Raw genomic sequence first — 15,327 nt, forward strand, 5'->3', positions numbered from 1 at the left:
GCAGGTCATAAGAATGAGAAACTGAGACCCTTCCTTCTCACTAATCCAATCTGGTTTTCAAATAGGCAGGATTCAAAGCACTGGGTATCTTCCTTCGATGAGTAAACTTCCTGCAATGAAATTGTTGCTAATGGGAAGGTCAGCATCTTGAACTCTAATTTATTGTAGTCGTTGTGACGTGTGCTTTTTCTAGGTATTGAACTTATTCTTGAGGATATTGGGGTGGGATGTTGTAACAGATACAATCTTAGGCTCTCTCCTCCCTCCTATCTTGGCAGGATACCATCCTGTCTGAACCCTCACTTCCCTGATGGCCCAAGTAGTTACCTGGATTGAGATAATCTGTCAAGGGTTAGTAAATCATCCATATAAATCTTCTAATACATTCACTCAATAGCCATGAGCTTGCTGCTTGTGGTACCTGAGTCTTCTGGCTTTACTATCAGAGCGGAGTATAGCAGGGACTTGTTTATGAAACAGAGCAAGTCCTTGGGGAGGGAAAAACCAATCCCTGACAGACCCTCTGTAACCCAAGGAGCTTCCCAGCCAGCTTTCTTGCCCTAGGACAGTCCCGAGTCTGGGACCGGGCAGCTCTTCTGGAGCAGAACTGGTCAGATGCTAGACAGCCTCAGCCTTCCTCTCCCAGAGTAGGAGAAAGCAGTGTGGCTGGTTCCAGGTAAAAAAAAGTCAAGACTCTAGGGGCTCACCTGTAAGAGTGGAAGGGCCCCCGTACTCCAAACTGAGGCAATGGCCAGGTCAGATCCCAAGCCCTGGCCTCACTCACACCTTCTGGTCTCACTAACGCAGGGAGTTTCTCTTCCCTGACCAGGGGATACACTTCCTTTCAGGTGTTCCTAGTGCTTCATTTCCAGCTCTATTAGCAAAAGGCCCTTCACGTATTCCCTCCGCTTTTATCTGGGCCTCCTGAATCTCCCAACTCGCCTTTCCTCCTTAAACAGCCGTATATACTAACCTACCTGTCCCACTTTGCAGAATTACTTAATGTACACAAAGAGTTTGGCAAGGCAGCTAGAAAATTTAAAAGTACAATGTTGTAAAGTAAAGCTGCATTCTCAGGAAGTCTCTTAGCACAAAAGCAAGAGTAGTATTGTGCTTCCTACTTGATAACTCTAGGTCAGCACTCTATATCATGCTGCCAGAACATTATTTCATAGGTTGTTGTTTTTTGCTTTTGGTTTTTGAGACGGAGTCTTGCTCTGTTGCCAGGCTGGAGTGCAGTTGTGTGATCTTGGCTCACTGCAACCTCCTCCTCCCAGGTTCAAGGGATTCTCCTGCCTCAGCCTCCTGAGTAGCTGGGACCACAGGTGCACACCACCACGCCCAGCTAATTTTTGTATTTTTAGTAGAGATGGGATTTCATCATGTTGGCCAGGATGGTCTCAATCTCTTTACCTTGTGATCTACCCACCTCAGCCTCCCAAAGTGCTGGGATTACAGGCATGAGCCACCGCACCTGGCCTAGGTTATTGTTTTATATCCCCAAATGAATACCAGATTCATTCCAGTTCTAACAAGAAAACATGACTGAGCTGCCTTGGATCTGTATTGCTTTTCCCTTCCTTTTGCAATATCCACTTGTTCACTTGTTCATTCAACAAACACAAGTGGAGACAGTAGCGAACAACCACCGCCATCGCTGCATCATGGAGCTTCAGTTCTCACCTTACACTCAATTGCCAGGGCTGTGGTCCTTTTACATAGTAGACAACTCCAGAACTGGTGCTTGGGAAGACATCTTTGAGGTCAGCCAGTCAAATCTTTTGTTTTACAGATTTAAACTGATGCTGAGAAAGATGACTGGCTTCTTCCCCCAACTATTAAGTTACTGTGGGGTGAGTGCAGAGCACAGGCCCCTTCCCACCTCTTGTGTGCTCTTCAGGAGCCCATCTGTCTCAGCCAGGGGACAGAAACAGAGGGAGGTCCTGAGAAGTGACAAAGACATTGGTTGGGGTGGGCAAAGCACGGTCTCCTTCCTGTCCCTGGCTTGTGAGCCTACACACAGGCAGAGCTTTTTCTTTTTGAAAAGAATAGCAGCCTCAAATGGCCTTAGCAGCAGGTTAGGGCACAGAGACGGGGGTTGTCCTTCGTGCTGGTGGTAGTGGGAGGGGAGGGCAGGCCAGGGCACTCGCCTATTGTATTTCTGGATTGGATGCTTCCACTCATTCATTTCCTTTTAATTAACCCACATTCCTGGAGGAGAAATATTTACGTTGGCTCCCATAGAGGCAATCCTCAGACTGGAAAGAAGTGGGAAGAAAGCCTGTCTTAGCAAAACAATATCTCTAAAGAGCTCAAAAAGAGAAAATAGGAGAACAAAATGCCATTAAAATAGCCTTCTACCCCCACCGGAGTCAATGAAAACTTCATTTCACATGCTAATCCGCCACTCCGCCCCCTTGTCTTCTCACAACACCTTTTCCGAGAGGATTTGAGAAAAGTCTCCGCAGTCAGTACACAGCTCCCTGCAGCTCAGACTTCTCCTTGTGTTAGCTCAGGGCCCCAAGTGGGGCTCTCACTCCAACAGCGGCTTTTTTCTCCCCCACTTTAATTTAAACAAAGACTTCGGAGTTCATCAACCTCCCACTGAAATTCACAGCTGCTGAACAAACTAATCCCCTCTCCCAGCCTTTCTTCCCTTCAATGGGCTCTTGGCTTCAAAGACACTTTGGGAAAGGACTTTGCTGGGGCTCACACTGCTTCATCAATAGAAGTTAGTGCAAGTATTATCTGAAGAGCAAGTGGCTTTACAAACAAATACCGCCTAACAATCCCTCCCTCCCAAACACACACACATCTAGTCTGCAGACATGATGGGATCTACAACAGGATTAGGGCTAGGACCCCCTGGCTTCACACCAGTCCCTTTGTATAGCTGAGCTCAGCCCTGAAGTGGGGTGGGGAAAACCCTGGAACTGAACACCAGGCACGGATGAAGGGAGACAGCCTCCCACGCCCAACACACCCAGCAGAGTGACCACAGATGCTGCAAGGAGAGAACCTAGTTCAGTGGGACGGGACCCCTTCCTTTAACTTTCTTGATTTCTCTCCCTAAGCCTCTCCCCTGCTTTACTAGGGTGCCAGAAGCAAGAATAAAGAGGCCTAGAGCCAGGTGTGGTGTCTCACACCTGTAATCCCAGCACTTTGGGAGGCCAAGGTGGGCGGATCACCTGAGGTTGGGAGTTGGAGATGAGCCTGACCAACATGGAGAAACCCCATCTCTACTAAAAATACAAAAAAATTAGCTGGGCGTGGTGGCGTATGCCTGTAATCCAAGCTACTGGGGAGGCTGAGGCAGAAGAATTGCTTAAACCCAGGAGGCAGAGGTTGCAGGGAGCCGAGATCGTGCCATTGCACTCCAGCCCGGGCTGGAGTGTCTCAAAAAAAAAAACTGTCTCAAAAAAAAAAAAAAAGAAAAGAAAAGAAAAAAAAGACTAGAAAGGTCATGTCAAAACGGGACCCGTGCAGGCAATGACTGGGAGGTGACAGAGGAAACCAAATCAAAGCAGCTTTATTGCACCATTGAGTATATCACTGCATCAAATACAGGGCCGCAAATGAAAATGCAATCGAAGAAGGCAGCCCTGTGGCATGTGGTGGCTGAGCGTGAGACGGGCCCCCAACCCTTGAGGAGCAGTGCTAAAGAGAATCGTTCCTTCATATGGCTCCTATTCCAGAACTGGGCTTCATCATCACAGAAGGAATGGCCTTGGGCTAGGGCTCCGCGTAAGTGGGTCAAGGGCAGTTCTCCACAGGCTGTGGTTCCCCTGCTCCTGTCTCCTGCCTAAGATAGCTTCTGGCAAAAGGCAGTTCACCTTCCATCTAATCTAGCCCACCCTTAATAACACTGGCAGATGAGAAATTCCATTTTAACAGTGCCAAAGTTTCCTCTCTTGGTTCTGCTCAGCACCCATCCCTCACATCCAAGACTTGTTTAAAGGGTGAACAGTAGTCAGCTCTACCCCAGACCCTGGGCTACAGAGAAATATGGACCTGGAAATACGAAGTCAGAGGCAGGGAGAAGGTAAGGGCAAGCTCATAAACCACAGAGGGAGAAACAAAAGACCCGCAAGATGGGTCACAGCAGAGGTAGACTTGGAAGTAACAATCCTGTTCACCCTCTCAGAAGCCACTTAAACAGAATATCCCTGGGGGAGAAGATACCCTGCCTCAGATCCTTACAGAGTATAATATTAGGGAGAGGGAAGAACTGACTCTGCGCCCTGCCTCCAGGCCTGAGAGAGTCTTGGATAGATCCTAGAAGGCCAGGCATAAAGGAGTCAAAAGTAGGCACTCGGCTGATTTGGAGCCAAGCCTGCAGCATCACATACCGGGCAGCAAGGAAAAGCGTCGGGCAAAACCATCAATCTGTTGCAAAAGTCCCCTCTTCTGCAGGGAGGAGTTAAGAACAGCAGAAGTGGCCTCCTAGCAAGAAAGCCTGCCTGGTTTAGACCTGCAGCTTATGAGCGATGGTGAGGACAGCCTTCAGGATAGGCATGAAGCTGGACACCTCGCTGAAGCTGCTGCAGCCCGCCACCTGGGCATGCACTGCGAGGCCCTGCTCAAAGCTTCCTGTATCCACACAGCGGGCAACCTCGTGGAGCCCAGCCACGACGTGAGGTGAGAGCTGTGGAGGGAGGGACCCTTCGGTTAGTGAGCCCAACCCAGGCCCTACCCTGGCAGCCTGGAAGGGATAAGGGAGGACTTAAGTTTTGGGGCTCAGTTCAGGCAGGAGGCATGTATTTTGTGGAGAACCCAGGTCAGTGAGACCTATGGGAAGAAAAGACGCTGGGCTTCCTTTGGCCATGGTGATGGTGGGAGGGCAGGAGGCAGTGGGAGCACAGCTAGGTGTACTTACTGTCCCCTCGCAGAGCTTCTCATATAGACACTCCAGACGCTGGGCTGCCTCTTCCAGCTTCCTTTTTGTCTTCTGCAGGGAAAGAAATAGATTCCAACCCCAACCCCCAAGGCAAACACTACCCCGGGCCATAAAGAATCATAGTATATTAGAGCTAGAATGGCTTCATTTCACAAAGGAAGTGAAGGCCCAAGAAGGAAGTGGCTGGCTCAAGCTGGCATGGCCAGCAAAGGAATGGCAGACTTCCTCACTCCTGGCTTCGCCCTGCTTCCACTCCTCCTGCTGTCTTTAGTCTCAGTGCTGCTGTCCTGCTACCAAGGAGCTGGACTTCAGACCAGATTTGAAGTCTCTCCTGCTCCACAAGGACATCACATAAGTACAGATAGAGCGCATGCCCAGAGGCAGTGAGAGGAGAGTCACGCAAGGAACCGGTCCACAGCTGAGGTCCTAGAACCAGCTAGGGGTGGGAGGAGGGTACCCTGTGGAGAAGGTTGAGACTTACTAAGTCGTTTGCAGACAGGGAGCAGCGCTGGAGAAGGGCCTCAAAGCTGGTCTTCAAGGACTGATGCTCTGGAGGCAGCTCCTTCCTCTCCACTTTCTCAGGGGGCAGCTGCTGAAGTTGCTGATAAAGAAGTGGGGAGAAAGGTGAGAGGGACAAGCTGTCCTTCTCATGGCTTCCCTAAGGACCAGTCCTCAGTGACTCATAGTCACACTGTTCCCATTAGAGCGGAGTTGAGGAGAGGAGCAGCCTCCCTCTCTCTGCAGGACACCTGGTACCTGCCCCCAGTCTCCTTCAGCTCAGAGACTGTCTCTACCTTGAAGAATGAGGCCCATCTACCATGACCTACACCCAAGGAGGGCTGGAAGGTTTCCCAAGGGAGGGGAATACACTGTCCCTGTCACCTGCAGGCTGCGTTCTCCTGGAGCTCTTGGGGGAGCATGACTCACACCGGAGACAGGGGGCTGTGAGGGAAGAATCCCTTGCAGTTCAGGGGTGAGGCTCATAACTGGAGCAGTAATTGGTGCTGGGGGTAGAAATGTCTCTGGCAGCTAAAGAGACAGAAGGAAAGACACATGAGTCTAAGCTGAGAGACTCCATGGCTCTGGTTTTGGGGAGTAGTGGGACTGATAATGAAAAAGGAGGCAAAAGAGTGAGTGTAGGAAACCGGGAAACGAGGAAACTTGTATATGTGTGTAAGAGGGAAAGATAAGGGTCCTGAGGGGAGCAGAGTAAGTGGGAGGAGAGTGGGGACAGCCTGAGAAGGGAAAGGACTGACTGAATCCTCTAAGGAATTAGAACGTAGGTCACTGGGGAATGACAAGGGAGTGGGTGGGGAAAGATGCATTGACCTTGTTCCTCTGGAGGCTTCCCCTGGAGGCTGCAGCATCTTTCCTGGAATCTTGAGGTCCTACAGGGTAAAAAGATAGAAGTTTGTAGGTGCATAGTGAAAAACCCTGTTAGTTTTTGATCTGAAAGCTGGAAGCATTCTTTGAGTTGAAGTCCACCATACCTCCCTCTGCAGACCATCTACACTCCTGGCCACCCTCCCCCAATGGGACCCCAGCCCTCTGACTTGAGGAAAGACTCCCAAAGTAGTGGGAGAGGCAGGGGAGGCAATAACCCAGAAGAGGGACCCATGGAGGGAAGACTGACCTGGGTAAGGAGTCATGACGCCAGTGGTTGGGAGGACACTGGAGCATGGGGCACCTGGGCCCCCTGGAGGAGTTGACACAGGGAAGCTCACAGGAGGGGCTGGGGTATGGGAGACCATGTGGCTGAGACCTGGTGGTCTCACAGGAAGCAGAGGGAACAGTCTAGGAGTCTCAGGCAGGGAGGTAGAGCCAGGCTGCATGATGTCTGGGGATGCCATGGGTAGAGGGGAACCAGGAAGAGGCCGTGTCCCAGGGAATCCCACAGGGTTAGGAGCTTGTGCCCTTTGCCCTCCTAATAGCTGTGGCTGAGATGAAGCTGAAGTGGAAGAGAAATAGGTCATTTGTCACTAAACTTCAATTCAGGAGCATCTCAGAGCATATCAGGCAGAAACAGGATAGCAACAAAAAATTAATAATACATGATTAATACATTCCATGATTATATATGGAAATCTATAATTTACAAAATTCTTTTAACTATATTCCTTATGTGACTGACCTTCAAAACAATCCCATAGGGTTGAAATAACCAACATAACTCTTTGGTATATTGCCAAAGGTATGAAGCCAGTGACAGCATAAGGAATTCAGAATTCTCAACTTCCAAGCTCCTGTCACTAGACAGACGTACAGACCCCCAAATCCATGCTGGCCATGCCAGTTGCTTTCCTGAGACCTCTGCGCTCTGCCTAGATAGATCTTCAGTGACTCACTCACCAGGCCTTACCCCAGGGCCCAGAGGCAAAGGCTGGACAGCCTGGGACCTGGGTGCCCTGTAGTCACTTATATTCTGCATCTTGGAGGCCTGATAAGGGTTAGGATGGGATGGTGTCAAGGGCATCACTGGTGACGAATGAGGGGCGAAAAGCCTTGGCCTTGGAGATGGAGCTGGAACCTATGAAGAGAAAAAAGCGTCAGCTCTTAGAAAGGAAAGAGAAAGGCAAGTAATAGGAAACAGAAAAATCATGGGGAAAATTAGTGAAACAAAAACTAGTTCTTTGAGGAAAAAAATCAATAAAATTGATAAACACATAAAAATTGATAATAAGAGAGAAGACATAAATCATCATCAGAGATGAAACAGAGAATATTACAACAGGCCCAAAGCCATTAAAAGGATTACTATGTTAAAAGAAATACTACAAATAACTTGACATTCATATATTTGACAACTTATCAGCAATGGGCCAATTCCTTGAGAACCACAAACTACCAAAACTCAGTCACAATGAAAGAAGATCTGGGTAGTCCTACAACGATTAAAGAAATTGAATTTGTCATTTAAAAGCCCCCAAAGAAGAAATCTCCAGGCCAAGATGGTTTCACGGAGAATTTCACTGAACAGTCAAAGAATTAATACAAAGGTTACATAATCTCTTCCAGAAAACAGAAGGAGCACTTCCTTTTTTTTTTTCCTTTTTTAAAGATGGGGTTTCACCATGATGGCCAGGCTGGTCTTGAACTCCTGACCTCAGGTGATCCACCCACCTTGGCCTCCCAAAGTGCTAGGATTACAGGCGTGAGCCACTGCGCCTGGCCCAGAAGGAGCACTTCCTAACTAATTTCATGAGACCAGTATTACCCTGATGCCAATACCAGAAAAAGATGGCAGAAAATAAAACTAAACATCAATATTTCTCATGAATTTAGACAAAAAAAATCCTCAACAAAATTTTAGCAAATCAAATACTGTATACAAAAAATAACATTCCACAAGAAAGTGGGATTTATTCCAGGTCATGCAAAGCCGGTCCAATATATCTAAAAACCAATCAATTTAATCCTCTATATCAACGAGCTAAAGAAGGAAAATAGTATGATCACAGAAATGATGCAGAAAAAACATCTGACAAAATTCAACACCAATTAATGATCTAGTACACAAGGTGTTATGGTCTGAATGTTCCCCAAAATTCATGTGTTGAAAATCCTCAGTGCAACAGTGTTGGGAGGTGGGACTTTTTGGAAGTGCTGAGGTCACGAGGGCTCTGTCCTCATTAATGGATAAATGCCGCTATAAAAAGGGCTTGCAGGAGTGGGTTTGCTTTCTCTTGCCCATCTTGCCTGCCATGTGAGGACATACCAGCAAGGCACCATCTTGGAACCAAAGGCCATACCTGCTGATGCCTTAATCTTGGACTCCAGAACTATAAGAAATACATTTCTGTTCTTTATAAATTACTCAGTCTGTGGTATTCTGTTATATGGCACAAAATGGACTAAGACACAAGGAATAGAGAGAAACGTCCTTGGTCTCATAAAGAGCATCTACAAAAAACCTGAAGCTAACATCATACTTAATGCTGAAATACTGAATGTTTTTTCTCTCAGACTGGAAACAAGGCAAGGACATTCATGTTCACTATTCTTTTTTTCTGAGACGGAGTTTCACTCTTGTTGGCCCAGGCTAGAGTGCAATGGTGCAATCTCAGCTCACTGCAACCTCCATGTACTGGGTTCAAGCAACACCCAGCTTTGCCTCCTGAGCAGCTGGGATTACAGGCATGCGCCACCATGCCCAGCTAATTTTGTATTTTTAGTAGAGACGGAGGTCTCACCATGTTGGCCAGGCTGGTCTTCAACTCCTGACTGCAGGTGATCCACCCACCTTAGCCTCCCAAAGTGCTGGAATTACAGGCATGACCCACAGCACTCGGCTCATGTTCACTATTCTTACTTAACACAGACTGGAAGTCCTAGTCTCTACAATAAGGCATGCAAAAGAAATTAAATGCATATGGATTGAAAAGAAAGGAAATTATCTGTTTGCAGATTTGCAGATAACATGACTGTCTAATAGAAAACTCCATGGAATCCACAAAAAACTTCTAGAACTATTCAGAAAAGTCACAGGATATAACCACATCAACACATAAAAATCAACTGCATTTCTACATACTTAACAATGAACACGTGGAAACCAAGATTCAAAATATAATATGATTTGATTTTAAACTGCTCAAGAGAAAATTAAATACTTAATAGGCATGAGCTGATAGGTGATATTAAAAAAATTAAACTCAAGTATGAATTGGACAAAATATGTACAGGATTGGTGTGATAAAAATTATAAAACGCTGATGGAGAGAGCATTGGCGAAACATGTCACATTCATGGATTGAGAGACTGAACCTAGTAAAGATGCCAATTAGGAACTTGTATATGAATACTCAGCAGCTTTATTCATAATAGCCCCAAACTGGGAACTACCCAAATGCCCTTCAAAGTTTGAATGGATAAAAAAATAAAAACCATGCTACATTCACACCATGAAATACTACTCTGCAATATGGATGCATGAACCACTGGTACACACAACAACTTGAATGAATCTCAAAGAAGTTATGCTAAGTGAGAAAAGCCAATCTCAAAAGGCTACATATTGCACGTAACAATTCTATTCACGTAACAATCGTTAAATAACAACGATAGAGCCAGAGAACATATGGGTGAAGCCAAGGATGAGAATGTGGGACAAGTGCAGCTATAAAAGCGGCAACACTGGAGAGTCTTGTGGTGTTGGTAAAATGACTATCTTGAATTTGGTGGTTACAGACCACAATGTGACAACACTGCGTAAACACACATAACAATATGTAAAACTGGTGGAAACTGAATCTGAAATTTGAATCTATGGATTGTATTCATGTTAATTTCTTGGTTTTCATACTGTACTGTGGTGTGAGATGCTGACGTGGGAGGGAGGTGGTGTTGGGATATAGGAGACATACCAGTACATTTCTTTGCCACCTCCTGTGAATCATAGTTATTTTTAAATGAAAAGAGGGAGAGGAGGAGAGGGTAAGGGTAAGGGGTGAAAGGAGAGAGAAGCGAGGGAAGAAAGGGAGGGAGAAAAGGGAAGTAAAAAAAGGAATTAGGGTAGGGATTCCTGATTGAAGGTGGGACAAGATGAGCCATCAGAGCTTCTGCCTGATAACTGTATCCAGATCTCCCTGGATTCTGTTCCCCAGCTCCTCTAGTAAGCTTCTGGCCTTGCATGTTAACAGTACCCAATCCACCTGGGCACTTTGGCCAGAACCTCCTTCCTTTCCCTCAGCTTCCCAGCCACACATACACCTCTCCAGATTATCGGCAATTCTGTCAGTTCTATCTACTAAGTACTAAGTATCTCAAATCCAACCTCACCAGCTTTAGGTTATTTCATGTCTTCATCATCCCTTGTTACAGCCTCCTTACTTCCTCCAGCCTGGCCCTTCCTAACATACAACTAATTACATCACTCCCTTCATAAAACTGTTCAATAGCTCCTCCCTGTCAAGTTCTTTAGCACAGAATGCTATGTCCTTAGTGATCTAACTCCTACCCGGTGTTCCAGCTTTGTCTAACTTCACTTCACAGCTACAAACACCTGTGTTGCAGCCCCAATTAAATATCAGTAATCCTCAAAAGGCCTCAGCTTACTCTTGCTTCAGTCTTTGTACCTGCTATCCTCTGTGCTTGAAACAGTCTTCACCTACCCATTCCTTGACCTAAATAACTTTTGATCTTTGAGACGCTGATCAAACATCAGACTGATTCTGAAGCACTCCCTGAACTGCCCCACCAAGCTCACCATACAGAGTAAACTGCTTTCTTCTGTATGATCGTGTAGCCCCTTGCCATACCCCAATCATGGTATTTAAGAATTTTTACTGTAGCTATTTTTTACATATCTATCTTTCCACTAGACTATGAGCTACTTGAGGGCAAGGATCATGATTTTTGCACCTTTGTGTCCTAAGAGCCTAGTAGTTGTTCAACAAACAGTTATTTATTATAAAAAGAACTGAATCTATGTTCTATGGAAGTTGGGAATTTTCATCAGTTTTGTTCACTAATATATTCCAAGTGCCCAGAACCATGCTTGACACATAAGTATTACTGAATGAATGAACTAATGAATTAACAAATAAGGTCTTACCTGGTGAGATGGCTGGGATCCCAAACTGTAAGATGATGTCTCCTTAGAGTGGCAGGTAGCTCCCACAACAATCCGTGGGAAAGGGAAAGGGGGAGATTGTTTGCCCAAAACAGCAGAACCTTGGGCATGAAAAAGCCGATCTCTTAGCTGCTGAACTGGTGGCTATAAGTTTTAATGAGGAAGAGCTGTGTCAAGTAAATTAAAACAATCAAGGCCCCAGGTAGCAGTCAAATTTCAGCTGACCCTCTATGCCAAGCTTGTCCAACCCGTCTTATTTTGTTGTGGTTCTGTTTGGTTTTAGGCTTTTAGCAGCCTGAAGTCATGGTTTTCGGTTTCTGTCTCTAGCGATAAGTGGAAAAGAGGGATGGGGAAGGGGCTTTATTGGCCCAACCAGAAACAGAAACTAAGAACTCACCACTGTATTCTCACCCTTGGATGCCCCTGCTATACACTCTAGCCCCCTTAGAAATGACTTAAAATTGCTGAATCCCCACCAAACACCTGCATGCCTTCCTCCTTGCTATTCTTTCTGCTTAGAATGCCTTGCATCTGCTGGTAAGCTACTTCTCTTTGAAGGTCCAGCTCAGCTGTTTTAACCATTGGGAAGCCTTCCTTGACTTCTCCAGGCAAAAATCAGTCCCTTCCCTGGACTCCCACAGTGCTCAGTATAAGCTTCTGTTATGGCACCATAAGTCACTGATATCTCATCTTTCCCCAGCAGATTGTAAGGTGCTTAAGGGATTCGATCTTTTCTATCCTAGGAGCTTCAGCATTAGCATAGTGCCTGGAACATGGAAATGCTCAATCAATATTAGATGACTGAATGAAATGGTTTGCTCTCTCCACATGGCCCCACTTACCTGAGCACAGTCACTGGGGAGAAAGCTCATGGCAGTGGCCAGGCTGCCCTGGGCTGCCAGGAGGTTGGCATACTGAGTGACCCTGTAGGTTGTGGCAGGGCCTGGGCTCACCCCAAGAGGACCCCGCAGTAGCTCCAAGCTCCTGTTAAGAACCATCACCTTCTCCATCAGGTCCTATAAGGACAAGGATGAGGGTGGTAAACTCTCATCGAGGCATACCCTACTCTCTAAGCCCAGGCAGCTCACTCAGGGATCTCCTACTATGGGTGGAGATGAGGATACCTGGCCGTACCTAGGTGAAGGCAGCAGAAGATGACATGTAAGAACCATGACAGAAAAGGGACACTTGGCCTCAGCTCCCAAGCCATTAGGATTGGATTTAACTGGACCCATCTGGATCTTAGATTTTTGCACATCTCTGACTCTTCCTTTTGCTTTTTGACCCTTTCTATGTATACATCATCAACCACAGAGTCTGTTACACTAATTGTTTCACGTGTGACTTTTGTCTCTACATGAGTCTGCAACCCCCACTTTCTGTGGTGACTCATAGGACACCTGGTAGTTTAGATCCACAGAATTTTTCACAGTAGCTAATAGAAGGGCCAAGCCACACCTGCTCAAATACTGAATACATTTGTAAAACCAAACCTGAGATAGGAAAAAAATTATGAGGACTAACAATGAAGCAGCTGCTGCTTGGTCTCCTCTGAGGGAAGAAGAGACAATTCCAGACATTGAGGACCCTTTGCTTCTCTCTAACACTTTGGCTCCATCCTGTCCCAGAAGATTCGACTCTGCTAGCTCTGCACATCCTCCACTGCTAGCCTCCTAAGGGCCTGGTATGGAGTGGCCAGTACCCTGAGGAGAAGGGGTACCTGCAGAGCCATGGGGGACAAAGCCTGCTGGCATTTTGCCCAGCACTCCACCAGCCGCTCCACACTCCCTGAGCACACATAACAGAGTCGGGCTTCAGAGGTTAGGGCCCTGCCGCCCTCCTGTTCCATGCGAGTTCCCAGCATGTCTGCAGAGAGAGGGAAATTTCATTAATGGCACAGCTGCCCTGTGTGCCCCTCCTTCTCCTGTTTGGAAACAGGGAGAGGACCATGAGCTTGGGACAAGTAGCTACAGTGGCTTTAAGACAACACTGAAACTGAGTGTTGCTGTACAGAGAAGGGGAAAGTGCTCACATCATGTGACAAGACAAAGTGAAACAGGACAACAAAGGATCCCCTCTGAAAGCAGGGGCATGCACTGTGGTCCCTGCCTCCTGGCTGGGCCAGACTCTAGCCCTGACAACATGGCCTGGCCTCCCAGAGCTCAGGCTGCTCCTCTACCTCCGCCCTGCATGCATCCCTTACTCCATGCTGGAGTCACACCATTTTACCCTGAAGCCTGGGGCCACACCTACCACAGAGCTCAGGGAATTTCTCTGGGCCTGAGTATGTCAGTAGCAAGGCCAGTGCCTCTCTCCAGTTCTTCAGGCTACAGGTACACACCACATCCTTCCAATTCTTCTGCACAACACAGGCTAAAAGCTGTAATGGGCAGAGAGGGAAAGAGGCCATCAGCCATCCATCCAGCATAGAAAGCAGGAGTCCTGCATAGGCCTCCGGCTAGACCACTGAGTAGGGACTAGTGGTGAGGTGGGGGTGGTTAGAGTAGAAAGAGGCAGGCAGCTACTCAAACACAGGTCCCAAGGTGTGAGTATCCACCTCACGAGGTCCCAGTAATCCCCTCCCTTTTTCTCCTGCATGATGGGCAGTTACCGAGGAGATTTTGGTTTTCTTCTTGGCCAAGTAGTGCTCCTGTGTTTGCTTCAGCAGATCTGCACCCCCAGCCTGGGCCAGGATAATGGCATCAGCAAAGCGCTCTTCCTTCAGAAACAGCTCCACAGCCGGGCCCAGCTCCCCAAGCAGAAGAGCCTGGCTTAGGAGTCCATCAACATCTGCAGGCAGAAGCATCCCCTCTGCATGAGTTGCTCTCAAACCCTCACTTCCTGCCCCTGGCAGGGCCCACAGCACACCCTCTGTATCTCTGTATCACTCAGCCTGCTTTGCTCCAAACTACACCCTCAAGCTTCATTCCTTGGCAACAAAATGTATGTTGGTGCCCAGGTCTAAAGACAGGGCCCAAGACAAGGGAGGGAACTGGCACCAGTGTAAGGTGTGCTTGATCACTGTGGGCAGGGTTAGTCCTTTCAGCAAGAAGGATAGAAAAAAATCTCCTGATAGAAGGCCTTCCATAGGAAGAACCTATTCATGAAAATCTATAACCAGAGAGAGCTCTAACTGGTAAGTGACTCACTCAGCATTTGAGATGGTGGGAGGAAGGCAAGAGGCAGGGACAAGAAGGGAATATCTCTAGTCCAAAACCTCTGGGCCCACCTACTCCTAAGCAGAGACTCTTCTCTCTCTCTCAGGGTCAGGGTACCTTTTGTGATGGGGATCTCCCAAGGAGTCATGTTCTGAGGGACCAGCTCATCAAAGAAGGCTGAGGAAGCAGAGGCTTCCTCTGTGGTGTGTTTGGAGGCCTGTATAAGGAAGGACAGAGGTGACTACTTAGGATGGACCCAGAAGACAGAGAGCTGGCTTAGTAGCTCTGAGAGCTCTACTATTTGGCTGTTAATGGGTAAAACTAAAAAAATAGCCAGATAACTTTTGGGAAGGACCACAGTTAATGGATAAGACACAGTTCTTCACCCTCAGTCCAAAAGTTTAGGGACTGTGTGTCTCACTCTAGTTCTAAGAGAATGAGGAGTTTGAAGACTACTATAGAAGCTAAGCACATAGAGAGAGCAAAGAAAAAGGCCAGGAAGGAAAAGGCATCCTAAAGACAGGTTTCATGTGTTACTCTAGGTCAGGCTGACTGGGCTGCTACCACACCTGACTGCAGAAGACCTGTTGTCTGTCACTGCTGAGGTCATTTCCCTTGGGCTGAGGACCCTCACCTAGCCCCACATCACTCTTCAACCATGTGGCCACCTGCAGGGAGAGACTTATGAAAACCACTCTTTC

General features: G+C 47.2%; 1 protein-coding gene across 19 annotated transcripts in view; it reads right to left on the minus strand.

Moving 5' to 3' along the window:
- SEC31B (SEC31 homolog B, COPII component) overlaps window positions 1-15,327 on the minus strand; it is a 59,999-nt gene that overhangs the window by 25,452 nt on the left and 19,220 nt on the right. For 18 of the 19 annotated variants that reach the window (XM_009010144.5, XM_017979242.4, XM_078346273.1 and 15 more), the window contains 14 exons: window positions 15,196-15,294; window positions 14,744-14,843; window positions 14,080-14,258; window positions 13,722-13,848; window positions 13,189-13,334; window positions 12,311-12,484; window positions 11,451-11,612; window positions 7,247-7,424; window positions 6,531-6,845; window positions 6,227-6,285; window positions 5,780-5,926; window positions 5,379-5,498; window positions 4,877-4,948; window positions 3,513-4,645 (listed from right to left, as the gene is read on the minus strand). In XM_009010144.5, coding sequence (XP_009008392.3) covers window positions 4,466-4,645; window positions 4,877-4,948; window positions 5,379-5,498; window positions 5,780-5,926; window positions 6,227-6,285; window positions 6,531-6,845; window positions 7,247-7,424; window positions 11,451-11,612; window positions 12,311-12,484; window positions 13,189-13,334; window positions 13,722-13,848; window positions 14,080-14,258; window positions 14,744-14,843; window positions 15,196-15,294 — 2,058 coding nt within the window. In that variant the 3' untranslated portion in view covers window positions 3,513-4,465. Of the gene's footprint in view, window positions 1-3,512; window positions 4,646-4,876; window positions 4,949-5,378; window positions 5,499-5,779; window positions 5,927-6,226; window positions 6,286-6,530; window positions 6,846-7,246; window positions 7,425-11,450; window positions 11,613-12,310; window positions 12,485-13,188; window positions 13,335-13,721; window positions 13,849-14,079; window positions 14,259-14,743; window positions 14,844-15,195; window positions 15,295-15,327 lie in introns of those variants that run through there. The other variant, XR_004732116.3, reaches the window with a different exon arrangement.

This window comes from Callithrix jacchus, chromosome 12, assembly GCF_049354715.1.
Source record: "Callithrix jacchus isolate 240 chromosome 12, calJac240_pri, whole genome shotgun sequence".
NCBI classification, from domain to species: domain Eukaryota; kingdom Metazoa; phylum Chordata; class Mammalia; order Primates; family Cebidae; genus Callithrix; species Callithrix jacchus.